General features: G+C 43.0%; 1 protein-coding gene across 3 annotated transcripts in view; it reads left to right on the top strand.

Moving 5' to 3' along the window:
- Positions 1-25,920, top strand: part of TPPP (tubulin polymerization promoting protein) — an 80,973-nt gene that overhangs the window by 12,941 nt on the left and 42,112 nt on the right. For all 3 annotated transcript variants that reach the window (XM_059473618.1, XM_059473609.1, XM_059473625.1), the window contains exon 2: positions 932-1,183. In XM_059473618.1, coding sequence (XP_059329601.1) covers positions 936-1,183 — 248 coding nt within the window. In that variant the 5' untranslated portion in view covers positions 932-935. The remainder of the gene's footprint in view (positions 1-931; positions 1,184-25,920) is intronic.

The raw sequence follows: 25,920 nt of genomic DNA, 5'->3' as shown, positions 1-25,920 counted from the left end.
AGTAAAAGGGGCAAGAGGCAAGAGTAAGAGTATGGAAAGTAAGTAAGTAAGAGGAAGAAGAAGTGGAAGGAAAAGAAGAAGAAGTGAGCGAAGTTCCCATTACAATACAATAAATCATCTTCTGTATTGAATATTCTGATTCTCACTAACCAATCTAGTACAACATACAAATCCTATAGTATTTCCATACAACCTATAAGAATCACTACATTCCCATACTGTGTTACATTTTACACCCTGAAAACTCCTCTTTGGACCCCTTCTGCCAAGCTAGCGGGGTCTGCTCTGACCCTTGGACCTGTCTGCTTGCAGAGGGTCTTGTTTCATCGAAAGGGGATTACCTTCAGCCAGCCACACCATTGTTTTCCAGTCATTCAGTAACTAAGGGATCTCAAAGCTTGCTTTCATTTCAATCTCGCTTATAGTTTCCATATTCTCAAAATCTTTTGCCAGGCAATCATATTTATAAGGCTTTTCTGTTTCATTTTCCCCAACAGATGTCTATTTTTCCTTCAGAAATACAAGTACAAGTAATGCCTACAGTGTAAAGGGCATACTTCTATTCAAAACAATAGAGTGACTGTGATGATTGCCATTTAAAAAAAAAAAAAAAACAAGCAAATATTAAATGTTCTTTAGGTGGCTGATGTAATGATGGTGAAACTGGTTTTGTGTCCCTAGTTTCTTGCTGTACCTTTTTTTTTTTTTTTTTATGTACTAGAATTTTTTTTCCCAGATGGGTAGATAGTTATACAGTTCTCTGTTTAGACTAATTTTTGATGGTGGAGGGTAGTGAGTTCTTTCTAACTTTATAGACCATTTGTTCTTCATATGGACTTCATATGTTGTGACATGAACTCTAGCATGTAGATTGACAGAAAGTAATCTAGTGCAAATTAATGCAATAAGTTTACCCTCCTTTTCCTTGTAGCACAATGGCTGAAAAATTGGCAAAACCAGCAAAAAGGTTATCCTCAGACTCAAACTCTCATGAAGGAGCTGCGGCAGGGGAAATAAGTGCTCTGGAAGAGGCCTTTAGAAAATTTGCTGTCCACGGTGATACAAGAGCCACAGGAAAAGAAATGCATGGGAAGAATTGGTCAAAGCTATGTAAGGACTGCAATATCATAGATGGGAAGAATGTGACAACCACAGATGTTGACATCGTCTTCAGTAAAATCAAGTAAGTTCATTTTAGCCATAATTTCATTATTTTCCCTCTCCTCACCCTCTTCCCCCCACCATGTTTGGTAGATACCATCTAAATTTATCTTCCGTTGCTTCTGATGTTGTGAGACACTGTTTGACAAAATCAATCTCTTTCTTGTTCCTTTAAAAATTTTTCTTGTTTTGTCTGAAGATACAGCTTTCAGCTTCTGACCTACTATATTAAATTGACTTTGATTTCACAGGTGTTATATTATTCAAAGACTATGATGTGATCAGAATAAATGCAGGCTATTCCAATAAACTGGTCTGCAGTAAGTGCTGTCAATATTTCTTGAAAGATATCTGAATGAAATCAGGATGTCAGGATGATCTTGCCAAAGCTTGGCCTCAGAGGACGGAGGCTAAGGTGGGATATGTACTAAAAGTCAGTATTCTAACAGCAGTCATGATGTCCAGCACAACACCAGCTCAGGTTTGAAGTGTAGGGCTATGCCAGACTTAGGGTGACCCTTGGCTACGATGAATTAGGATTGTCTTGGTCATCTGATCTTATTTTTGTGACTGGAGCTTTAGTGAAACTTTCTCCCCAGTTAAAAACCTAGGCTGGCTTAGTCAGAAACTTGTCAAACCTAAGAGAAGATATTAAAGGAAATATGTTAACAAGGGATTAATCTGTTATGGCATGTTCTGTATGAAGTCCCAAATAATTTTTTTGGTTTTGCTTTATGTATAGAATTGGATTATTTGTACCTTTTGTATTCCCCTGGCATCTGATATGATAATATTGTCTTTTCTGCTTCTTATTGCCACACTGTTTAAATTGTCTCACACATCATTGTATTGAGGGATATACTTTTTAAAGGGGTCTCTTAATTGTACTTGTAGGAACACTTATTTGGCTTGTGCACTCAAATGTTGTGGTGTAATGCTGGGAGAACATGCAAACTGCATTGCTTACAAGGTAATTGGAAAATCTTCCTACAAGCACTGACCATTTAGACTGCATCAAACTAGAGAAAGGCAGAGAAGAGAAGACCTTTAATCTTGAAAGTTGTCAGTGTAGCATATATAGTTAGAATAACCTTATTTATTTGTTTGATTTCTTTCTTTGTTCCTTTTCTCCTTGGGGTTCTTACCCCAAGGTAACTGTGTTACCCCAGATAACTGTAAACGCTACATATGCACACTCCCACCCTCTTGTCCTTGTATCAATCCCTACTTGAATGGAGTTAGGTATACCATCAGAGAGCTGTTTTATTTGAAATGGATGTTTAGGTTGTAGGGTTTTGTTTCTTTCTTGATCTGTGATATTTTCAATTTTTTTTTAAATTTTATCAGCTTAAAATTTTGTTTTATTATTTCCTGTACATAAATCTTATTGCTCCTTTCTCATATCAGTTTCTGGGCTCTTTAGTGACAGGATAACCCCATGATATTGCATGAACAGATGTGCAGCATTAGCAGATATAAAGAAGTATCAGGTTTGGTTACTGGGGCAGAAGGAATCCCGTCCTGTTGCACAGGAGTGAGTTGTAAGGTGGCAGGTACCTGAGCCTCCTGGGAAATGTTGCCAAATCCCCTTGCTGCTGTTGAACACTCCCGCTTCAGCTTGAAGGTTGTTGTCTTTGGCTCTTGAGGGGGAGGGTTAGGCCAGCAGTTTCTCAGACCTCGCTCCTGTGACCACTGTTAAGTGTTGTCATTTCTCTTGGAAGAGGCATACCATCTTTTCCTCTATCCAGTTGTCCTGGTTTAACCTCAGCCAGTGGCCAAGCCCCATGCAGCTGCTTGCTCACTCCCCCAACAGCAGCACTGGGGAGAGAACTTAGAGTAAAAGCTGGAAAACTCATAGGTGAGATAAAGACAGTTTATAGGAAAAGAAGACAAGGAATTGATTCACTGCTTCCCATGGGCAGGCAGGTGTTCAGCCATCCCCAGGAGAGCAGGGCCCCATCACATGTCACAAGTTGGGAATGCAAACACCCATCACTCCAAATGTGCCCCCTTCCTCATTACTCCCTCCACTATATTTACTGACCATGATGTCCTGGCGTCTGGAATATCCCTCTGGTCAGCTGGGGTCACTTCACCTTTCCTGGCTGTGTCTCCTCCCAAGCAACCTCACATTCATTGCCAGCATGGCAGTATGGAAAGCAGAAAAGGCCTTGGCTCTGTGCAAGTCCTGCTCAGCAATAACAAAAACATTTCTAAATTATCAACCCTGTGCTCTGCACAAATCCAAAATACAGCCACTGTGAAGAAAATGGACTCTACTCTAGCCAAAACCAGCACTCCAGTATTTAATAGCTTAGTAGGTAACTGCATCAAATGCAAAAGTATCTTAGTTTTAATTGTTTAATTTTTTGTTCATTACTCAACTTGTATATATACTTATAACATATATTTTATATATTCTTCTCTTTTAAAGTGATTTTATTTTTAAATTATATTGCTTAAGTGGCATATGGGAGCTGAGATTTGCTGTCCTTATTAGGAAGGTCTGTATTTTTTGAATGTATGCTTTCAGTAGGTATACTTCCACATTTTCTTAACTGTTGGGGTTTTGTGGGTTTTTTTACATTTTTATTCTTGAGTGCATGTGTCAGCAATTCTTTTTAGTCTAGATCACATTTATTTCACATATAATATTTTAAGTTTTAAAAAGGGAAGATCTAATGGCCGTAGGAACTCAAGTGTCAGTAATATGCTTTAACTTAGGAGGGTTTAAGCATAAGCTGGATATACAGGATTTCTTGAGCGTGTTCAGACAACTGTTTTTCCTTGCTTTCTCTCTTACTTCACATTTAACCTTAAGCTCAAGGATAATGATAGATTTGGTAATGCATCAAAGCAGGCATACTCACATAATAAACTCACACTCATTTTTATTTTACAAGCAGCTTTTTCCCAGCAGAGCTTTGTGGCTTTTTGATAAACCAAATTTTTCCTGTCTATGTTAAATGTAAAACCTTAGCCACTATAGAAGAATCTCCAGCTCCCTCCAAAAGTGCAAAGTGCAGCTTCCATGCTTCAATAAGAATTCTCCTTATGGTTACCAGAAGGCTTTGTGCATCACTCTTCGTTTTGAACTCTTAAGCTAAAGTGTGTCTCACAAGATTAGCCTCAGCCTGGGATTCTTATTATTAACCAAAGTGATGGTTCAGTGGGATGGGGCTGGTGGATTTTAGCAGTTGTAGGGAACACAGGAAACATTTAAAAAGATGTTTGCCATACCCAACTACAGTTGCCATCTGCATTGTGTTAGAACTTCCAAATATATTTTCTGCTGGTTCTGTTACTGGGAAGCCACTGTACCTAGCAGGGTTGTTTTCTAGCAAGCTGTACTTAGACTTTATGACAATGACATATTTTGTTCAGACACTAGAAAATAATTAATCTAATAGAAATGTTCTTTGGATTTATGAGTTACTATGTATAAAGCCCACATTTGTTGTCTTGCTAACTTTCTCAGGCTTTATTTATTATTCTAGTAGATACTTGCAAAATAGGTAGGAACTAAAAATTGCTGATAGGATAAAGTAACAAGGAAAATTAATAAGAGATATGTTTACCTAAGAGCTACTGAAAGATAATGTTTTATTCACCAATTGGCAACTTGCTTTGCTCCAGGAGAGATTTTACCTCTGAAATTATTGAACATTTTTGTAGACTTAACACACCTTCTCCACCTCTGCCAAACCAAGTGAACAAAACTTCTGAGAGTTTTAAATAGTCTGTGATATTTCTTGAAAGCTGGGACCTATGTGTCTGTCTTTCAGAGATTCGTTCATTTGAAGTTAAATTTACTGTTGTTATAAAGGTTGAAGAAATTCCATTGAACCTTTGTTACAAATAAGAAAATAAGTATAGAATGCATGAGAATGTCAGGTCAGACTGAAATGTAGTTTGTCTGTTTATCTTGCATAAAAGGTCTACGAAGGCCTTCATGTGAGCACAACATTTATATGTATTTGAGGATAAGAAGAAGGAATAGTCTAAAGCAAAGAATCCACAGTAGTAGACATGAAAGAATTATTGATAGAATTGTATTCTTTGGTAAGAAAATATGTAAATCAGGTGATCTCTCCCCTGCTCCCCCCAAATATTTTTGTGTAACAGTAATTTGTAGGGTCCCACAAATCCTGCCAACTTGGTTGATTGTAATACAAATTTATGTTTTTTAAAATTGTTAGCTCAGAAAATTCAAGAAATGAAAAAGAATTTTGCAGGGGAATTACTTGGAAGGAAAAGCTGAAGCCTTCCTATGAGAATAGCCATATGTATGAATATTTATTATTTGCTTCCTTAGAGAGCAGAGTTAAAACACCTACCTTTATGCCAAATATTTGGATTGCATTAATGCAGTTGGAATAGTCTGCAGTTTCTGTAATGAATAGAAGAGTAAGCTTTTCTTATTTTTTAGATTATAAAGCATACAATAAAGCTATCTCTTATAATATCATTAAGTTTCCATTAATCCTATACTTGGAAGAGCAAAAGGCATTGTGAAGAGTGAATGACAAAAGTTCTACCATGTCTTATGGGATGAAATCTGTTAAAAAATGCACCAAAGCCAACAGAAGTGTACATAACTGTAAATGTAATTATGAATTATGCAGTAAGCTTTCTTTTTTGTAGTTTCATGGTCAACACTTGAGATGTTGTATTCCTTTCTTCATATATTCCTTGGACTACATAAAAGAGAAACACCAGTTGCAGGGTAAATTTTAATTTCAAAGCTAGCCTAAAGTTAATTGCCTAAAGTTATGTAAAAGTCCCTTCTGCTAATTGGTACCAGGAAAACATTTTCTCTGTAAATGGCAAAGGAAACAACCTCTTCTCAGAAAAAATGGCTTATGGGATTATTAAAAAAAAAGCCTGAAAATACTTCCTAGGAAGTGATTTTTTTAACTGGTCCATAAATTCACTGCCATACTTGGAGACAAAGAATAAGTCACAGTCATATTCTGTGGGAAAGGTAGTTTTCGTAAATTACTGCAGCTGAAGTATTTGTGATAGGACCAAAACTAGTACTCCCGACTTATTTTGTAACGATAATATCTTCAGTTTCCCTGTAGCTCAGGTTTCTGCTAAAATGTAGGAGTTTAGTATAAATATCTTAGTAATTTTATATCATTCAAAGCATTAATTTATCACATACTATGTGAACCTTATATAGACATCTTTGTTTTACATTTTTTTAGTGAAAAGCAATAATGCAATCTGGGCCCACTGAATTTAGAGACATACAATATGTAGGCATGCAATAGTCTTTGAATGAAGATGTTTTTCATGGCAGTGGGAATTCCATGGGCGTCTTTTCAGTCACTGAAACACTTGCCTGCTTTCTTGGAAAATTTCTTCATTAAATGTTTCTTTTCTGGTACTCTTCTGGAGTTCCAGAAGTTTGTAGGCTGTGTGTCTTGTGTTTTGCTTGCAGAGTGCAAGTATGGATTTAGTGAATCTTGTTGCCTTGGATAAAGCAAGGTCATTGGTGACAGAGGAGAAGGGCACTGAAGAGTTCTGTGTTTGGTATGGAAAGCAAAATGTGGCTGCATTCTTCTTATTCCAACAAGATAGTGAGACACAACAGTCTAAGAACTTCAGGATTTTTTTATTAAGGAGAGCAGAACACCCAAGAATAATAGATGCTACTGAGCTCTTACCAGCATTCCAGCATGTTGCCTTAGGAACTTAAATTTCTTTGTTTATTGTGGGTCAACAACTGCTCTGGGAAATTTGATATGTTAGCTATGCTGTACACATAGTCCACTTGTTGTATGTAGTGGTCATAGTAATAGCCCCTATATAAATATCTCTGCTCTTATTTTAGAAGTGTTACCGCTCAGCACTGCAAGAATATGCTTTAGGCACTGCCATGAAATTGCTAATTCTATGACATTATTAGATAGAAAAATAAAAATATTTCTGTTTATACTGGCATGTTACTATGGTTGCAGGCAGGCCTGGGTGATGTCAGCCCTTGGATCCATTGTGAGCATTTATTTAGGTAGCCATCTCCATGGAAACGTTTGTTTGTTTTGATGTTACTATGTGTTAAATTTTAAACAAATTTTTGTGGTTCTATACTGGATTGTTATTGAAGATTAATTAAGCTACAGAAGCTTTGTAAATATACCTTACTCCCTGCCCTCTAACATATTCTTGGTAAAAGATCAAGTGGAAGCATAATTATCTTCTGTAATTCCATTAGTAGCTCCTGATGTTGCTTTGACGTGTTTTCTTGTTGCTGAGGAAGCCATGTATTCTAAAGCCCAGAAAACTCTCTTCCATCTTTTTGAGAAAAGAAAGTTTTGTTCCCATGGAGAATCTTCGCAACACACTTTATTGTGCCCTGACTTTTGAGCAGACCCACCCATGCACTGTCCTCACTGTCTTGCACACTTGGCTGTTTAGCCTAATTCCCACAGCCTAGATCAGTTAGGTCTCTGCAGGAGCACTTCGACCTAACAGCTGGGCCTTAATGCAACAATAGTTCACTGTGGCTGCAAGACTTCGGTAATGGGTAATGTTTGCTCTGAGAAGCTGGCAAGAAAACTCTTGGCAAAAACGAGTATTTGTCCCCATTTGTCAGCTGTAATTGTTGTCTTCTTTGTATTGAATAAGTATGATGCTTCTTGCTTTCTTTTTGTATTTGAAAGGACTAGTAGTTTGACACCTGAGCTCATTCAAAACAAATATCTGTCCATGAGGTTTCTCTGAAGTAAATAGTCTTTAATGAAGATTTTTACTGAAGTCTCTCTTAAATTTTTCAAGTATTTCAAATAGGTATGAAGTGGTCTTTATATATAAATGAAGTACCTAGTTATTGCAAGCTATGTTTTACATCCCTATTGTAGATTTTGATAGTGACATAGAAAAGGATTTTTGTAATCCTACTTCATTCATGAAGTAGGCATAACAGCTAACTTTTGTACTTCAGTCTGCTTACATCAGGAAATAAGTTTTAAGTGGGTATAGAACAATATGTAGAGCAAAAGCTTATCTAGTAAGTCTCAGGCAAGTTGTGAAGCTGTGCATTTTTAGGTAGAAATGTATGTAAGTATCAACAGAAAGTGTTCTTTTTTGCCACATCTATATTTTAATTGAAATTAGGAGCCCATTGCCTTTTCTGCCTAAAAAGCCAAATGTAATGTTGCCATTTGCACTTTATCCTTCAAAAGCTTTTTATTTAAAAAAAAACAAAGCAGGTCTTCTTCTTCTGCCCAGAGGCATAAATTCTCAAAGTAAAACAGTGATAGCATATGAGAAGGAAGATGGTTTTAAATTCACTTGCTGTAACACAGGCTTGTTTTATGCATGTATAATGGGTAAATTTTATACCTGTAATGATGTTTGCTGATTAGGATTTTAAAAACACCACTTTACAGGATATCACATGAAAACCTATAGATAAGGTGGTGAGTGATTCATTTCCCAGCTGATACAGAATGCTGCATGATGTCATACACAGTACTGTATATAGCAGCTTTCTTGGTATTTGCCACACTTTGTGGCCTATTCCACATGTGTGCTACACAAACTTTTACTGGCTTAGAGTAGAAGTCAGTTGTTTTGGTTTTTGGTTTCTTTTGCAGGTCAACCTATTGCACCATAATTTAAAACTATATGTTTTTCACATGTAAAAGCAGCTATGTGAAATTTGCCTTAATTTTACTGACTAAATAAACTAAGTAACAGGCAAGTATTTTCCAGATGGTTAAATATCAGTTTTGATTTCCTGGATTGAAGTAGAAGATTATTAAGATGCAGAGGACAAGGCAGCCTTGTCTGCAGCACCCAGGTGATTGTAAAGTTTAAGATCCTGTGAGGGGATGATCAAGATTAACAACAGAATTACAAAGCTGAACTTCAGAAGGGCAGTTCTTGGCCTCTGTGTTTTCTCTCTGGAAGCTGCCCTGGAGAGTAGAGGTGTCCAAGACAGCTGGTTGGTCTTCAAGGCAGCTTCATCAGAGTGCAAGAACATTTCATTCCCCTGTGCAGGAAGTCAGGAAGCATGGCAGCGGGCTAGCAAGAGTAAGCATTGAGCATCCTACTGGGCTGGATCTGGATCACGAGAAGGAGGTATGCAAGAGATGGAAGCAGGGACAGGTTTTGTGGGAGGAATAAAGCCCATGCATGAAGAAACAGAGTGAGCAAAGTTGAAGTTCAGGCCAATCAGCATAACCTCAGTCCCTGGGGAGGTTATGAAGTAAATCCTTTTGGAAGTCCTTTCTTAAAACACAAAGGACAAGAACATGATTTGGAGCAACCAGCATGGATTTGCCAAGGACCAGTTATGCCTGATTGACTTCATTGCTTTCTCTGATGAAATGACTGACACTGTAGGTAAAGGGGTGTAGTTGGTATACATTGCTTAAGGCAAGGACTTGGCTCCAGTCACATTGTCCCCAAATTGGTGAGGCATGGGCTGGAGAGTGGACCGTGCAATCTAGGGGGCAGCTCTAGAGGTGGTGATGGTGTCAGTGTTGTAGTTTAATAACCCCAGCTGGAAAATAAGCCTCATGTAGCCACTCTGTTTCTTCTACCAGTGGGATGGGGAAGAGAATCAGAAGGATAAGAGTGAGGAAACTCATGGGTTGAGTGAAAATAGTTCAATAAGAAAAGCAAAAGTTGCTCACACAAGCAAAGCAAATTAAGGAAGTCATTTGCCCCATTCCATGGGTAGGCAAGTGTTCAGCCATCCCCAGAAAAGCAAGGGTCCATCATGCAGAATAGTCACTTTAAAATATGATCACTCTGAATATCCCTCACTTCCTCCTTCCCAACATTTGTCTGTTGAGCATGGCGTCATATGATATGGAATATACCAGGGGTCAATTGGGGTCAGCTGTCCTGACTGTGTCCCTTCCCAACTCCTTGCATGCCCCCAGCCTTCTCGCTGAAGGAGCAGCAGGAAAAGCAGAAAGGCCCAGAAGCTGTTTCAGTGCTGCTCAGCAATAACAAAAACATCTCTATGTTGTCAACACTGTTTTTAGCACAAATCAAACATACCACTTTATACTCGTCACTGTGAAGAAAATTAACTTTATTCCAGCCAAAACCAGCACAGATGAGAAGTTTCTGAAGGTGAGGTGACAGCAGTCCTTGCAGTGAGTGTGAGTTGTGGCAGCAAGGAAGGGTAGCTACATCCTGGGCTGCGTGAGTCAGTGTGTGGTCAGCAGGTCTGGGGAGGTGATCCTTCCATGCAGCTTGGACTTGTAAGACTGTATTGGGAGTGTTGTGCCCAGTCTGGGGCTCCCCTGTGTAGGAAATAGATTGATACAGCCCTGGTGCTGGGCCACCAAGATGGTCAGGGGGGCTGGTTGTGGTACATGGTGACATGTGGAATAAGTATAAGTTTCTTTGTGCTCCTATTAGCAGAAATTAACTTCTTGTTATGAAGTTAGAGTAGTGGAAATTTTATAGGGAAAAAATAGTGTGTGTATGGATGCTATTTACTCCTAAAAGTAGACGTGAGCTAAAAATCCTTCATCTCAGAAAGAAGATTAATATACTATATATGTTGCAATTACATATATTTAATCTACCTATGTGTGTAAAACTACTTATACAATTTAGATGTAGTCTGCTTGGATTCTGATGTTTGTGAATGGAGGTGTGCTCCATCTGATGTGATGTTTATCATTCTTCAACCTTTTTGATTTTTGTTTATCTTTCCTTAAAAAAACAACAGTGGCTTGACTTGAAGAGCTTAATTGATGTATTCTTTCCGTTATCAAGATATTTAGGAGGACTTTTTGTAACTGAATTGGAGCAAGTTTCTGAAAGACTGGAAATGAAATCCTCATCAGCTGTCTCAGTCCCTCTGTGAGCCTCTCAGGAACCCTCGGCCAGTTGCGAGTTGGCAGACACCGGGGAGGCAGTCTTGACACGGCCGACAGCAGGGAGACACTCTCCCGAGTCCCGAGGGTACTGAGGGCACCTAGGCTAGTCACCTTTGCAGCAGAAGAGACACTAGAGACATCGGTAGAAGATAAAGGGCCGACTCTTAGCAGGGGTTAATCCAAGGTTTTATTCTGGGAGTCCCGAAGGATCTCCTGCACCTCAGGGGCCTCCTGCCGAGAGCCCCGGGAGATGTGCCAAGGTTACATTTAAAGGGAGGTGGAAACCCAAAGTAGATAACATTTTACTAACCAATAAGTGACCCTAAGGAATGGGTACTGGGGGGATAGACATTTAGGACAGCGTATGGGGCAAGGCTTGGGGGCTGACCCCTAGCCTCTAGCTAATCACTCGACGACCTGGACCGAAGCTTCTAGATGGAGGGATGGGATGCTGAGTGATTGACAGAGAGCCAGAGTGGAGGTTTGGGGATGATCTCATCCTGAGAGAGGGATAACACAGGTAAAGGGAGGGGGGTACAGTCTGGGATAAACCATTTGGGCAAAATATGGGGATACAAAACAAAAGTACTTCAAAGTATTACAAAGTATCAAACCACACTACAACATCTCCCTCTTTCTGTTTAAATAAAAAGGGAGAGGTACCTAAACATTAAAATTCAGCTGGGGCTGATCTCAAGCATCGGCAATCCAAGGCTGTTTTGTGGACTCTGCAGAGGTTTCTGCTTCCTCCTCGGGAGAGGTGGGAACAGTTGCCTGATTGATCTCTAAAGGGGAAGTAGCTTTCAATATTAATTTGGTCATGATGCTCTTGATCATCCCAAAGCTGATCAAAATGACAAAAAGAACAAGCAAAATCAAAAATACAGACTTTAGTATGGATCTGACCCAACCCAAGAGTCCCCATCCTTGGAAAAGTCCGTCCATCCAGTCTGCTGTTTCTTGCTTGATGTCCTGAACCATTTGTTGCATCTTTCCAATGATTTTGTGGACATCTTCAGCCTTGGATGACAGATTCAGGCAACAGAGACCTTCAAACTCTTCACAACGATGATTATGTAGTAGGAGAAGAAAATCAATTGCAGCACGATTTTGTAGGGTGGCTTGCCTTGTTTAATCGTCTGCCCGGAGGTCTGAAAGTACAGCTGATATAATATTGGCCTGTTTAGCGACCCAACACTCTAGCTGTGATAATTCACGTAGAGCTTTGGCTGCAGACACCCATGGCAAAAACACGGTGATTGCAACCCCTTTTGGTTTGGACCAGTGTACAATTTAAGAATCACAATTTGGGTCTAAATTCCTTAAGTCTCTCTTTTTGTGGGCCGAATTGCAGGCACTGGTTTTGGGTTGCCAACCCGTGATTTGAGTCTTGTTGGGTGTAAACAGGCTCAGCTTTCCAATGGTGCATGGACCTCCGATTAGACGAGAAGGGATGTCTGCCCATGCTCTATCACCACAAATGAGGAAAAACCCTTTGGGGAGGGCATGGGGCTTATTACTGGGGGTAGATGACATTTCTACATGGGAAATTTTCTTACATCAAATTTTTGCTGTGTAGTTTACTTTAAACTGTTTGACTTCGTGATACAAATTTACTTGGTCTTTTGGTGTAAACATAAACTGAACACGATAGAATGCTTTTGCAGAACCAAGGAGTTCAAATTCTTCGGGTTCCTTTTCTGTTATTGCTTGTCTATCAATTAATTTTGCCCAAGGGGATAACAGATTATATACTGGAAAAAAGGCTGTTGCTAATGTCGGTGGAAATTCGTCATATTTAGATGGGATCCCCACAAGGCAAGTGGACATCAGGTCAGACACAGAGGAGGCAGACAGGCAAATATGATCTTGGTTGAGGACTCTGGCAAGGGTGGTCCATACGTTTGCCTGAGGCTGAGAAATGATCCACATCTGACTTGGATGGACGGCTGTCAACAGAAGCAGCAGAAGGATGGGGATCATTCTGATGGTACAGGGGCTGAGTTCAGATCAAGGGGAAACACTGAAAAAACTGAAGATAAAAAATGTTAGGAATAAGGTTCAGGTAATAGCAACTTAACTTTAAAGACTCTGATGACGCTTCCTCCTCCAGCAGACATCGGCTACCTGTGCTGTAGCTTTGTCTTTTGACACTCTTGGAATGTATGGTCTCACCCACATGGAGGGGATCCATCTCAAGACTAAAGGAGTGGATACGCACGCATATCCCCTACCCCATGCCATGAGCTCATGGGTCCCCTCTATTTTCCAAGTTTCAGGGTCTTTTATGAGGACTGGTAGTGGACTTTCAATTTGTGCTGAGTGTTCTCGTTAAAGTGTCTTATGATGGGTAGGTTAAGGTTTTCATACGTACAGTTTAAAAAATTCAGTGTGAACAGCACTTTGGACAGCCAGATTTGAGGGGTCTCCATCTTCATAAACTCATGTTGTTGGTGAAGGACATTTTTAGGCTCTGATGGGCCCTCTCCACCACAGCTTGGCCTGTCGGGGAATAGGGGATGCCTGTTTTATATTCTATTCTCCATTGTTGCAGGAGGCTCTGAAGGTCTTTGGACTTTTTCGCTGGGCCATTGTCTGTTTTGATGACCTTAGGGATTCCTAATGTTGAGAAGGCTTGCATGAGATGTTTTTTTACTTCACAGACCTTCTCCCTTGCGTGGGCAGAAGCATAGATGGCACCAGAAAAGGTATCCACAGAGACGTGGACATATTTAAATTTTCCAAATGATGAGATGTGGGTTACATCTGTCTGCCACACCTCGCAGCTCTGCAAACCCCTAGGGTTTGCTCCTGTACTTAGGGGGAAGGTAGTGACTGGTTTTGACAAGAAGGGCATGTGGCTACGATGGCTTGGGGTTGTTTGTGCCTCAGGCAGAATTGCCGAACAAGGCGGGTGCATTCTGATGGAAAAATTGGTGACTGATCTTTGCTTGTTGGAATATGTCTGGGAGCGGGGCCATCTTGGCTGGTGCCGCAAGGGCATCAGCCCTGCGGTTACCTTCTACAATGAACCTCGGCAGGTCTGTTTGGGACCTGACATGAATCACATAAAAGGGTTGTTCTCGGTGGGAGATAATTCTTACTAATTTTGAAAGTAATTCATATAAAGGAATGTTGGAAACTTCTTGCAATGCAGCATTCTCTGCCCTGGACACTACACCTGCTATGTAAGCTGAATCAGTAACTACATTTAAAGGTTTGGAAAACCTCTCAAAGGCTCTGATGACAGCGGCCAACTCAGCAATTTGGGGTGATCCCTCCACCTTGGCAATATCTCCCTCCCACTCCTGAGTTTGAGGATCTTTCCAAGTCACCACTGACTTGTGGGATGCTCCAGACATGTCAGTAAAAACTGTCAGTGCCTTTAGAGGCGTCATGCTCTGAATACTTGTCAATGATAAAGAAAACTGAACGTCCAAATTAAAAATTTTGGCCGGTCTCTGAATTGAAATTTGGCCTGTGTAGCTGTCTAGTGCAAATTGCAGGGCTTCGTTCTCTTGATAAAATTGTTCTAATGTTGCTTGAGATAGTTGGCCTGATTTCAAGTTTAAGGAGATGTGAATGCAGTCAGAGTCACACCCTGCCAATTCTCTGATCCAAATCCTTGCTTTCCGGATCAGTTCTGCCATCAGCTCCTGTGGCGTTGTCATCCTTTTGTACCTGTTGTGACTGAGGAAGACCCATTCTATGATTAAGAGTGGATCTTTCTTGGCCTGGTCACCTTTTCTTTGCCTGGGCAGTTTCCCACTGGAAGATCATCCCATGGAGGTGTGGCAACTTGCCTAAGATGATTAAATTGAAGGGCAGACCCTGCTGGCACCTGTGGGCCTGCCTGGTAGACATTGTTTCCTGAACTTTCTCCAGTGCAGTTCTCGCTTCCTGGGTGAGGGTCCTGGGAGAACTAAGGTCATCTCCCCCTTTTAACAAATTGAAAAGGGGGGCTAGGTCCTCGGTGGAAATGCCTAGCCACGGTCTCACCCAGTTTGAAGACCCACAGAGTTGATGGAGATCAGCTAAGGTTTTGATGTCGTGTTTGATAGTTAATTTTTGCGGCACAATGGTCCACTTTCCAATTTCGAGACCCACGTACCTCCAAAATGGCATCTTTTGAATCTTTTCTTCCTGGAGCTCAAACCCTGCAGCAACCAATGCATTGATTGTCAGGTCAAGTGTGTGAGTAAGCATGTCATCGGTTGGGACACACACCAGGATGTCATCCATGTAGTGCAGGATGATGGAATCTCCTGCAGTTTCATGGACTGGGGACAGCAAGGAAGAGACATGCTGCTGGCAAATCACAGGACTCACTTTGAGACCTTGTGGGAGAACGTTCCAGTGGTATCTCTTCAATGGGGCCTCTAGGTTAATGGTGGGAATCGAGAAGGCAAAATGCGGAGCATCATCAGGATGCAGGGGAATTTGAAAAAAAAGTCTTTGATGTCAATTACAGCTAAAGACCAATTCTGGGGAAGCATGCTTGGTGAGGGCATCCGTGGTTGTAGAGAGCCCATGTCCTCAATAATGTTGTTGATTTGACGGAGATCGTGGAGAAGCCGCCACTTGTCTTTGTTGGGTTTTTTAATGACAAAGATAGGAGAATTCCACAGTGACGTGGTCTCCACGATGTGACCTTTTCTTAGCTGCTCTTCTGCGAGCTCTTCTGCGAGCTCTTCAAGTGTCTTTAATTTGTTTTTGTTGAGCGGCCACTGAACTACCCGTATTGGAGTATAACTTTTCCAAATCAGTTTTTGGGCGTGGCACAATTCAGAGACCGCTCCCCAAAAAACCTGAGGGGTTTCTGGGATGTTGTCCTGGGTTGAATATATGATGTTTTTATCCCGAATCGTCTCGTTCTGTTTATGTTGAGTAATAAGTGTTGCACCTTTAAGCCTTGTTCCAGAGAGTGAAGGGGGGAGAGAAGAAGCAGCAGTTTGTTATCAGACACTGCACTCACTCCTCCACATTCCTGCTCCTGACTGTGTTGTCTGCAGACGGACAGACAGCAGGATGGAGCTCATTTTTTTGTCTTTAGTTAGTTTTTAGGTAGCTGAGGCAAGGAAGTTTCCTGGACTGTGGTTTTTATCCCTTTTCTTCGGACCTCTTGAAACCTGCTCTGGACTGAACACCCACCAGAGCACTGACAGCTGCACCTGTGGCCCACCCGGGCCGGGCCTGGCCTGCGACATTCCCAGCACCAGAGGGACTGATCAGAGACTGAGTGAGCTGAGCTGCAACCCGGGGACAGGGTTTTCTCAGTTTGTCATCTCTTTTGGAGCAGCAAGGGGTTTTATTGGTTAATACTGTTTAATAAACAGTTTTTTTCCTCTTTTCTCCAAGGAAGTATTTTCTCCCGGACCGGCTGGGGGGAGGGGCGATTGAATTTTCCTACTGGAGCCCCTCTGGGGATTCTCTCCCAAATTTGCTCTGAACCAGAACACATACATCTATTGGCGCCCAATGTGGGGCTCGAGAAGGTGGAAAAAAGCTCTATTGATTGTGTGTTGGTTGTGCTCGCTCTCTAGTGAGTTAAAGCAGTCAGTAGCCATGCTGCTTGAATTCGTAATGTCTCTTGGGATGGAGGCCTTCATGTGATTCTGGTCTCTAGACTTTTTTTAGGTTTCAATACTTTTCTGGTCACTAGGATTATTGTCCATAACACGTAATTTTTACAATAGAGGGGCACGAATTGGAATAGCTGTTGTGCTGGCCTTGGTGATAATGATTTACAGGGCGTTTACAAAGATACTGGTGTCTGTTTACAATATTTATGATTTATGGTTCATTCGTCCTACCCTACATCCCAATTCCAGTAGTATGTTTTGGGAATTTATTAGTGATTGCACCCAGTTTGTTAGAGGAGCCGGGAATAAGACTTTCCAGCCTTTCCTTTCCTTCTTCTCCTTTGAATCTGTTATGTCACTTTTTGAGAATGTTCAGTTTCCCCTGAATGTTAAAGAGACCATCTTTCTGGTATTAAATCTGGTAAGCTTCCTCTATATGGTCTGCAGCTTTTCTAGCATGAGGGCTGAGATATCCAGAGGAGTTGGTGAGACCCCTGACCCAGAAGCAGATGCAGGCATGAAAAATCCTGAGTGGTGTGGAGAATGGGAAAATATAGGCCAAACCCTAAAGGAATTTTCTGATCCTGTAGAGTGGGATTTTCCACGGGAATAAATTCAGAACCCAGCTGAGGTGGGGAAATACCTAAAAGAGAAGTGCCATGACAATTCTAAGGAGAAAAGGCTAATTGCAATAAGCTGGGCCCTGGCCTATGCTTATCACATTCTGTTAGATACTGTAGTGCAGCAGACAGAGGCAGGGGGGCACGGAGATAAAGCAGCAGCTACCACAGCCACTCAGGCTGCAGCCAACACCACAGGCTCGAAGCCAGCAGCTAAACCAGATGATGAGCCTAAGCCACTGGCAGTTGCTGCAGGAAAAAAGCACACAAGCAAAACCAATCGGCCAGTGACTGACGATGATGATCCAGGGGAAGGACCCTCAACAGCAACTGATACAAAAGCCAAAGTTAACGCAACTGACACAGCATCAGAAGCCAATATTGAGTCCTATTCCCTGAAGGACCTTCGTGGCCTAAGGAAGGATGACACCCAACAACCTGATGAATCCATAATTAGTTGGCTGGTCCATCTCTGAGATGCTGCAGGTGAGGCTACAATTCTGGATGGCACTGAAGCCAGGCATTTGGGATCCCTGTCACAGGATCCTGTCATTGACCAAGGAATGATGAGGGGGGCTAACCCTCACAGCCTCTGGGTGCGGGTCCTAGGAAGTGTAGCACAAAGATACCTGTGTGCAGACGATCTCTATATGCAGCAAACCCAGTGGAAAACCATAGAACAAGGGATTCAACGCTTGAGGGAAATGGCAGTGGCAGAGATTGTCTTCTCAGATGATGTAAACACTGTAAATGCAGACTTGGTACCATGCACATCTGTGATGTGGAGAAAACTTGTACGACTTGGGCCACGAGAATATGCATCTTTAGCAATAATGAAGCGGGATGATGGTGATGAGACTGCTTGATATGGCAAAGAAACTCTGAGCATATGCAGATGCTGTACATGGCCCAACACATGCCAGAATTACAGCAGTGGAAACACATCAGCAAAAATTAGAAGACAAGATGGAGGAGAGTCACAAGAAACTGAGGGAGGAGATTAAAGAGGGCTTTCTCCAAATCTCGGCAGTACAGATCAGAGGTTCTGGTATCCAAGGCAGACATTTCCCAGATGGCGAGAGAAGGTACACCCCACGAGCTGAGCTGTGGTTCTACCTACGTGATTGTGGAGAAAACATGGGGAGGAGATGGCATAGAAAACCTACCGCTGCTCTGGCACAACGGGTGTGTGAATTAAAGACTCAGAGAGGAAGTTCCAAAAGGGAAGCAGCTCCACTGGCCAGTAACCGAACTGTTACATATGATGATAATGACAATAGTTTTGATCTCCTTGAAGGACCCTCCAAGGCAAATGCCCAGGGAAAGAAGGATAACCAGGCATAGAGGGGCCCTGCCTCTAGCCAGGTAGAGGTTGGGGAAAACCGTGTTTTTTGGACTGTGTGGATTCGTTGGCCTGGCACATCAGAACTGCAGGGATACAAAGCTTTGGTCGACACTGGCGCACAATGTACATTAATCCCATCAAGACATGTGGGAACAGAGTCTGTTTCTATTGCTGGTGTGACAGGGGGATCACGAAATTTTACTTTGGTGGAAGCTGAGGTGAGCTGCGGGTGACGGGACAGGTATAAGTCCAATTGTGTCAGGAACCCACGCCTTAAAAAGGAACCCACTAGGCCGCGGCAAAATATCCAAATATGGATAACATTGTAACCAGACCAGTGAAGAGATTTTGCTTATATTTCCAGCACATCAGTCTCAAAATACAAAATGGAGACATGACAGCTCACTGATCCACACCAAAAAATGTCTCTCTAGCAGGGCTCATACAGCAATACATAAAATCATCTCAGACTAGAATTCAGCCAATCAGACACAGAAAACACATATTGACAAGAATTCTATCCAATCTTATAAAACATACGTAATCGTAGCTAAAACAAAGACTAGTTCATAAGAGACAAAGAACAGAGTTCTATTCATGCTAACCTTCTAAAGATATACATTAAATAACCTTGTTGCCATCCTAAAGCAAATTCCACAGAGACCTATTGTAGTTTGTCATGTCTACTGCTTGGGAAACTTTTCTGCTTGCATGGGAAACTTTTCTGCTGTATTTGCAATGCTAACAAAACTTCAATCTGAGGCCTATACTTTTTTAACCATTTCCTAAAAACCCTCTAACCTTATGGATTCCAACAGTGAGCCTGACTGGAAATGAGTGGAAGAAACACCCTGTTGTGACTGGCCCAGAGGCCCCATGCATTTTAGGCATAGACTGCCTCCAAAGTGGGTATTTCAAAGACCCAGAGGGACTCAGATGGGCATTTGGAATAGCTGCTGTAGAGACAGAGGGTGTCAAGCAGTTGAACAGCTTGCCTGGACTGTCAGAAAACCCATCTGCAGCAGGACTCTTGAAGGTAGAAGAGCAACGAGTGCCAATTGCCACCTCAACAGTGCACTGCCGACAGTACCAAACGAATTGAGATGCTGTGATCCCCGTCCACAAAATGATCCGTGAGCTGGAGAGCCAAGGGGTGGTCAGCAAGACCCACTCACCAGTCAACAGCCCCATTTGGCCTGTGCGTAAATCTGAAGGAGAATGGAGATTGACAGTGGACTATCGTGCATTGAATGAAGTGACTCCACCACTGAGCGCTGCTGCGCCGGACATGCTGGAACTCCACCACAATGCTGGTACGCCACCATTGACATTGCCAATGCATTTTTCTCCATTTCTCTGGCCACAGAATGCAGGCCTCAGTTTGCCTTCACCTGCAGGCATAAAGGAGAGTTATTCCTAACTCAATGGACCCATGGTGCCTCAGTCCATCAGAGCAGGGATGCCACCTATAAGTGGGCACAAGACCAAGGGGTGGATCTAACCATGGACAGTATTTCTCAGGTTATCCATGACTGTGAGACGTGTGCTGCCATCAAGCAGGCAAAGCGAGTGAAGCCCCTGTGGTACGATGGGCGGTGGTCCAAGTACAAGTATGGGGAGGCCTGGCAGATTGACTACATCACACTGCCCCAGACACGCCAGGGCAAGTGCTACGTGCTGACCATAGTGGAAGCCACCGCTGGATGGTTGGAAACGTGTGTCTCATGCCACTGCCCGTAACACCATCCTGGGCCTCTGTGTAAATATCACTGTTTGCTGAATGTTATCACCATTGTCTGTGTATAGCTCTATAATGGATGTATAATGTCTGTGTTTGTAGAGTTAGAATTTATATTAGTTTTAGTAGTAAGGTGACAATATGGGGATAAGGGGTGGAATGTCCTGGGTTGAATATATGATGTTTTTATCCCGAATCGTCTCGTTCTGTTTATGTTGAGTAATAAGTGTTGCACCTTTAAGCCTTGTTCCAGAGAGTGAAGGGGGGAGAGAAGAAGCAGCAGTTTGTTATCAGACACTGCACTCACTCCTCCACATTCCTGCTCCTGACTGTGTTGTCTGCAGACGGACAGACAGCAGGATGGAGCTCTTTTTTGTCTTTAGTTAGTTTTTAGGTAGCTGAGGCAAGGAAGTTTCCTGGACTGTGGTTTTTATCCCTTTTCTTCGGACCTCTTGAAACCTGCTCTGGACTGAACACCCACCAGAGCACTGACAGCTGCACCTGTGGCCCACCCGGGCCGGGCCTGGCCTGCGACATTCCCAGCACCAGAGGGACTGATCAGAGACTGAGTGAGCTGAGCTGCAACCCGGGGACAGGGTTTTCTCAGTTTGTCATCTCTTTTGGAGCAGCAAGGGGTTTTATTGGTTAATACTGTTTAATAAACAGTTTTTTTCCTCTTTTCTCCAAGGAAGTATTTTCTCCTGGACCGGCTGGGGGGAGGGGCCGATTGAATTTTCCTACTGGAACCCCTCTGGGGATTCTCTCCCAAATTTGCTCTGAACCAGAACAGATGTCAATTGTGGTTCCCCTCTGAACCATTACATCTCTGCCCCAGAGGGGCTCTGTGTAGTCTAAAACAAATAGGTGAATGGAAGCCACTTTGCCATTCAGTCCTTCGGTTTGGACATTTTTTGATTGTCTTGCCAATTGAATGCCCCCTACACCTTGCACGTGTCCCGCCACATTTTGCAATTCCCAGTGTGACGGCCACTCCTTGGACAGAATGATCGTAACATCTACTCCGGTATCTAGAAGTCCTTGTATAGATTTGTACTCACCACCTCTGTTCAACCCACATAACTGGGATTTTCTCTTCCCAGTACCTGAGTCCAGCTGACATTGGGATGGAGTTTATCTCTGAGGGTGTCTGCCTGCTCCTGGTCCCATGGAGGCTCAGGCAATGGGATGGCTTGGGCTATTATTAGGCCCTTGGACAAGTACATGGGTGGGTGAGTACAGTGAAGCCAAATGACAAACTGTTTCAGGTCTGATGATATAAGACCCAGAGAAATGTTAATTTCCCGGGGTGTGTGTTTTGTGTCCCCAAGGACAACATACTTACTGTGACGTTTCTGGCAGAGCTGTGTCCAAGTACCTGGCTGTTCAGGGTTAACAGTTATGAAATGCCAGTTAGTGTCCTTGAGATGGAGAGGCTCTGTCAGTGCCAATCTGTAAGTGTTATGGGGAGAATTGGTCATTGGAATTGGTCTGGGATTGTCACAGTTAAATGAATATTCTGTTTTGTCCAGTGCCAGTGCCTGACTTGGCACAGGCACATCTCCTAAACTAGGTATTTTGTCCCCCCCATGCTGGAATTGAACCCACCCTATTTTTGTCATAGCGCTGGGAAAAAGAGCGCTCTTTATTCAGTTTTTTGAAAGGCTGTCTTTTGGGGAATTCTGATCTTTAACCTTATTGTATTTAAAATCTAAAAGCTGCTTTTTCAGAGGGCAGTCAGCAGTCCAATGCCTTAACTTTCCACAAAGATGGCAATATCGATTAGAGTTGGAGGTTCTCTCTTGTGGCATTGTGACATGCTGAAGCTGGCTGGTAGATGGTGGATCAGGGGCGTCCACAGCTGCAATCTTTCTCTGTGATTTTGGTCTCTCGTGCTGGTCAGCAAGGGTGATGGTAACTTTCCTCTCACACGCTTCTAGCATTGCTTGTAGTGTTGGTGTTGGATCAAGGGGCAGGCTCAGGATGGCAGCTTTACACTTTTCATTAGCATTTTCTTTAGCAGTCTCGGTGAGGATTTCCATTTTGGCTCCTGCATTCTGAACTTGCAATTCGACAGTTTTTCTCAACCTTTCCACAAAAACTGAAAAAGGATTCAGATGAAGATTGTGTTATTTTCAAATAGTTCTCAACCGGAGCACCAGGACACAGCCCAAAGAAAGCCTTCCCAGCTGCTCTAGCACATTCTTTGAAAACCTTTCTGGGAATTCCCTCTGCCTGACTTGCTCCTTCCTCCCACTCCCCTTGTCCACAGAGATGGTCTAGTGATATCAATTTACCATAAACATCATGGGCGGTGGCTTCATCAGCCCACAGGGCTGGTAAACTGTTTCTCAGTCCTTTTTTCCATGCTGCATCTCACAAGAGATATTCAGATTGGGATAACAGGCAGGAAAAAAGGTGTTTGATGTCAGCAGGGGTTAAGGTATTAGCAGAAAGCATAGCTTTAAGAAGTCCCCTAAAATATTCACTCGATCTATCAAAATCTTTTTGGGCTTTGGCAAGTTCTTTGACAGAATCAACAGAAAAGAGCTATAATGCGGCTGAATCCCCCCGTTTAAATCTGAAATGTAAGATACAGGGGCTGCAGAAAGGACTAGTAATGTTTCAGGGTTCCGGCTGCCAGGCTCAGCATCTCCGGTTTCTCTGACCTGGGAGCTGGAGGGCGGGCTGAGGGAGGAGTGGAGGGAAGGGGCAGCTGGTGGGAAAACTCCTGAAGGGGCTGAGGGGGGTGGGGCCAGAGTAGGAGGAGGGGGGAGGGTGCTGGGAGGGAGGGTGTCAGGGGCGGGGTTTTCCAACCGAAATGGATTGTTTGGAGAGCGAAAAGGATTGTGGGAAGAAGAAGGAGCAGGCACGGCCATGTGGTATCCACCATCATGGCCTGGGGGAATCACCTGAAGCAGATCGCAGGTACAAAAACGAGCACAAGGATTCCGGGACGGGGTATCACAACTTGGGGAAATAGGGGAAAGGGTAAAGCCCCGGGGAGTTTGGCCAGGACTCTCCGGAGTGGAGACTGGGAGCTTCTGAGGGAGTGTAGCTTTCTTCAGAATGTCCTGTCTCGGAGCTGAGGGTGAGGAAAGAGGGCTAGGAGAGGGAAGACATAACTTGGAAGGGGCTAAATCGGGTTTTTGGGAAGCAGAGGTCTTGAAATTGTTCCCGAATGGCTGCTCCTGCATTTTTGATTTGGATTTTACAACATTTCTTATCTGCATAGCTAGAAAAGCAAACTTTGACAGAGATTTGTCACCTGACTTCCCTGCTCTCAATAATTCATTACCAATTTTGTCCCAGAAAGCCAAATCACTAATATTTTCAGTTGAAGCGTTGGGGAAATGAAGGAACTGCCATCTAACAAATTGTTTAGCATCTGTTTTTGAAAATTGGATTTCTTCACTCTTAAGAAAATTTAAAAGATGGTAATAGACACCTTTGTGAGATACAGAAAGCTTGGCACCCATTGTAGCTGTGATTTAAAGTTTTGCATCTCAAATTTCACCAACCCAGGTCGGGAGGGGAAGAAAGAAAAGCCTGCAGCTGGCAGCGTCCCAAAAATAGAGAAAAAAACCTTCAGTTCTCCTCAGCGAGCCTGAAAACAAAGGCAGGGAAACAAACCCCCTCCCGAAGAGGGGAGAAACAAGAAAAAGGTAAAACTTACCAATCCAGCTGTAGGACAGGAAAGGGGGGGGTCCTGGGATGACGACTTCCACTTGAAACTGACTCTAGATGGTGCTTCAAGAGCTACCAGTCTTGTCCACAGAAGAGCAGCTCATTAAACTGAGTGTGTTCTTCTGAGGTAGCTTGCCGGCCAAAGGCTTTGGAGAACAGTCCAAAAGAATGTCCGAGCCCTCTCCGTGAGTTCTGGGGATGGTCTCAGAGCCCCACGTTGGGCGCCAAGCTGTCTCAGTCCCTCTGTGAGCCTCTCAGGAACCCTCAGCCAGTTGCGAGTTGGCAGACACCGGGGAGGCAGTCTTGACACGGCCGACAGCAGGGAGACACTCTCCCGAGTCCCGAGGGTACTGAGGGCACCTAGGCTAGTCACCTTTGCAGCAGAAGAGACACTAGAGACATCGGTAGAAGATAAAGGGCCGACTCTTAGCAGGGGTTAATCCAAGGTTTTATTCTGGGAGTCCCGAAGGATCTCCTGCACCTCAGGGGCCTCCTGCCGAGAGCCCCGGGAGATGTGCCAAGGTTACATTTAAAGGGAGGTGGAAACCCAAAGTAGATAACATTTTACTAACCAATAAGTGACCCTAAGGAATGGGTACTGGGGGGATAGATATTTAGGACAGCGTATGGGGCAAGGCTTGGGGGCTGACCCCTAGCCTCTGGCTAATCACTCGACGACCTGGACCGAAGCTTCTAGATGGAGGGATGGGATGCTGAGTGATTGACAGAGAGCCAGAGTGGAGGTTTGGGGATGATCTCATCCTGAGAGAGGGATAACACAGGTAAAGGGAGGGGGGTACAGTCTGGGATAAACCATTTGGGCAAAATATGGGGATACAAAACAAAAGTACTTCAAAATATTACAAAGTATAAAAATGCATTACAACAATAATATGTTAAAATGATGCTACTTTCCGGCATTATTGAAGTGGAGTTGTTTATTGTTTACTTTTGTGTTGGTGTGTCTGTACATGTGCTAAAGCAAAGGAACATGAATGAAATCCAAATTTTATTTGAAGCTTGATCTCTGTTTCTGACTTTCTGCAGACTTCTAATACATGTGCATGCATTCCCATGAATTTAAAAACAAAGGAAATACAGTTTTGGTATGGAGTTGTGGTACAATGCCCCCCACACCCCCCAAAAGGGTGGCAGACTTTCCCTTTGAAATTCTCTTTCCATGTTGCAGTCATTTTTTGTTTCCTATTTTTACAAAGGTTGTGGATATTACCAGCAGAATGATAATTTTTCAAAACCTTGCTGAGACTATGAATGTTGGTGCTGATTCTGCGGGCTCCCAGAACATTTTAGTTGCATAAAGAAATCTCCATGGCAACGTTTTCTAGGAGGATGTGCTGTTAGATAGTGAAGTTTTATGGTTGAAGGAGCAGATATTGGAAAGCGTTCAGAGGAACTGTCAGACTGAAGCTGACAGTGTGGCCAGGAGTACTGTGGCTAAGGTGTTGCACCCTTGTGGTGAGGAGTAAGAGGAGCAGGTCACCTCCTGTCTGTCACCAGTGTTTTTTGGCCGTGTAGGCACTCCCAGCACTGATTGCTGAAGAGACTCAGTCCCTCAGGCAGGCAGGGACTATTTCTGTACTATCTGGACATTTGTAATTCAGGAAGGAAAACCAAGCAGGAAACCCAACTGCAGGGTTTTGCATCATTAAGTTTCTGCCTAAGCTGTGGAGCAGCTTTAAGTGAAGCCCAAGTCTTTGTCAGCGATGGCAAGCGGTAGAAAATACCTTGAGGCAAAGTTGTTTGAGTGGAGCCAAGAGTTCATTGTGGAAGCCAGGGCACTCGGTGTTTGTTTGGAAGGTGTGATATTCCTGAAGTCCAGTAGGTTTTCTTGGTGCTTTTCCTTCCCAGGAAGTGGTTGTGGAAAGCCTTTTGGGAATGGTGCCATGCTGTGTGCAGAGCTGCCCAGCACAGAGTT

This window comes from Ammospiza nelsoni, chromosome 1 (genome assembly GCF_027579445.1).
Source record: "Ammospiza nelsoni isolate bAmmNel1 chromosome 1, bAmmNel1.pri, whole genome shotgun sequence".
In the NCBI taxonomy this organism is placed as follows: Eukaryota; Metazoa; Chordata; class Aves; order Passeriformes; family Passerellidae; genus Ammospiza; species Ammospiza nelsoni.
The sequence above is the reverse complement of the archived record's forward strand: the minus strand, read 5'-3'. Positions and strand labels throughout refer to the sequence as shown.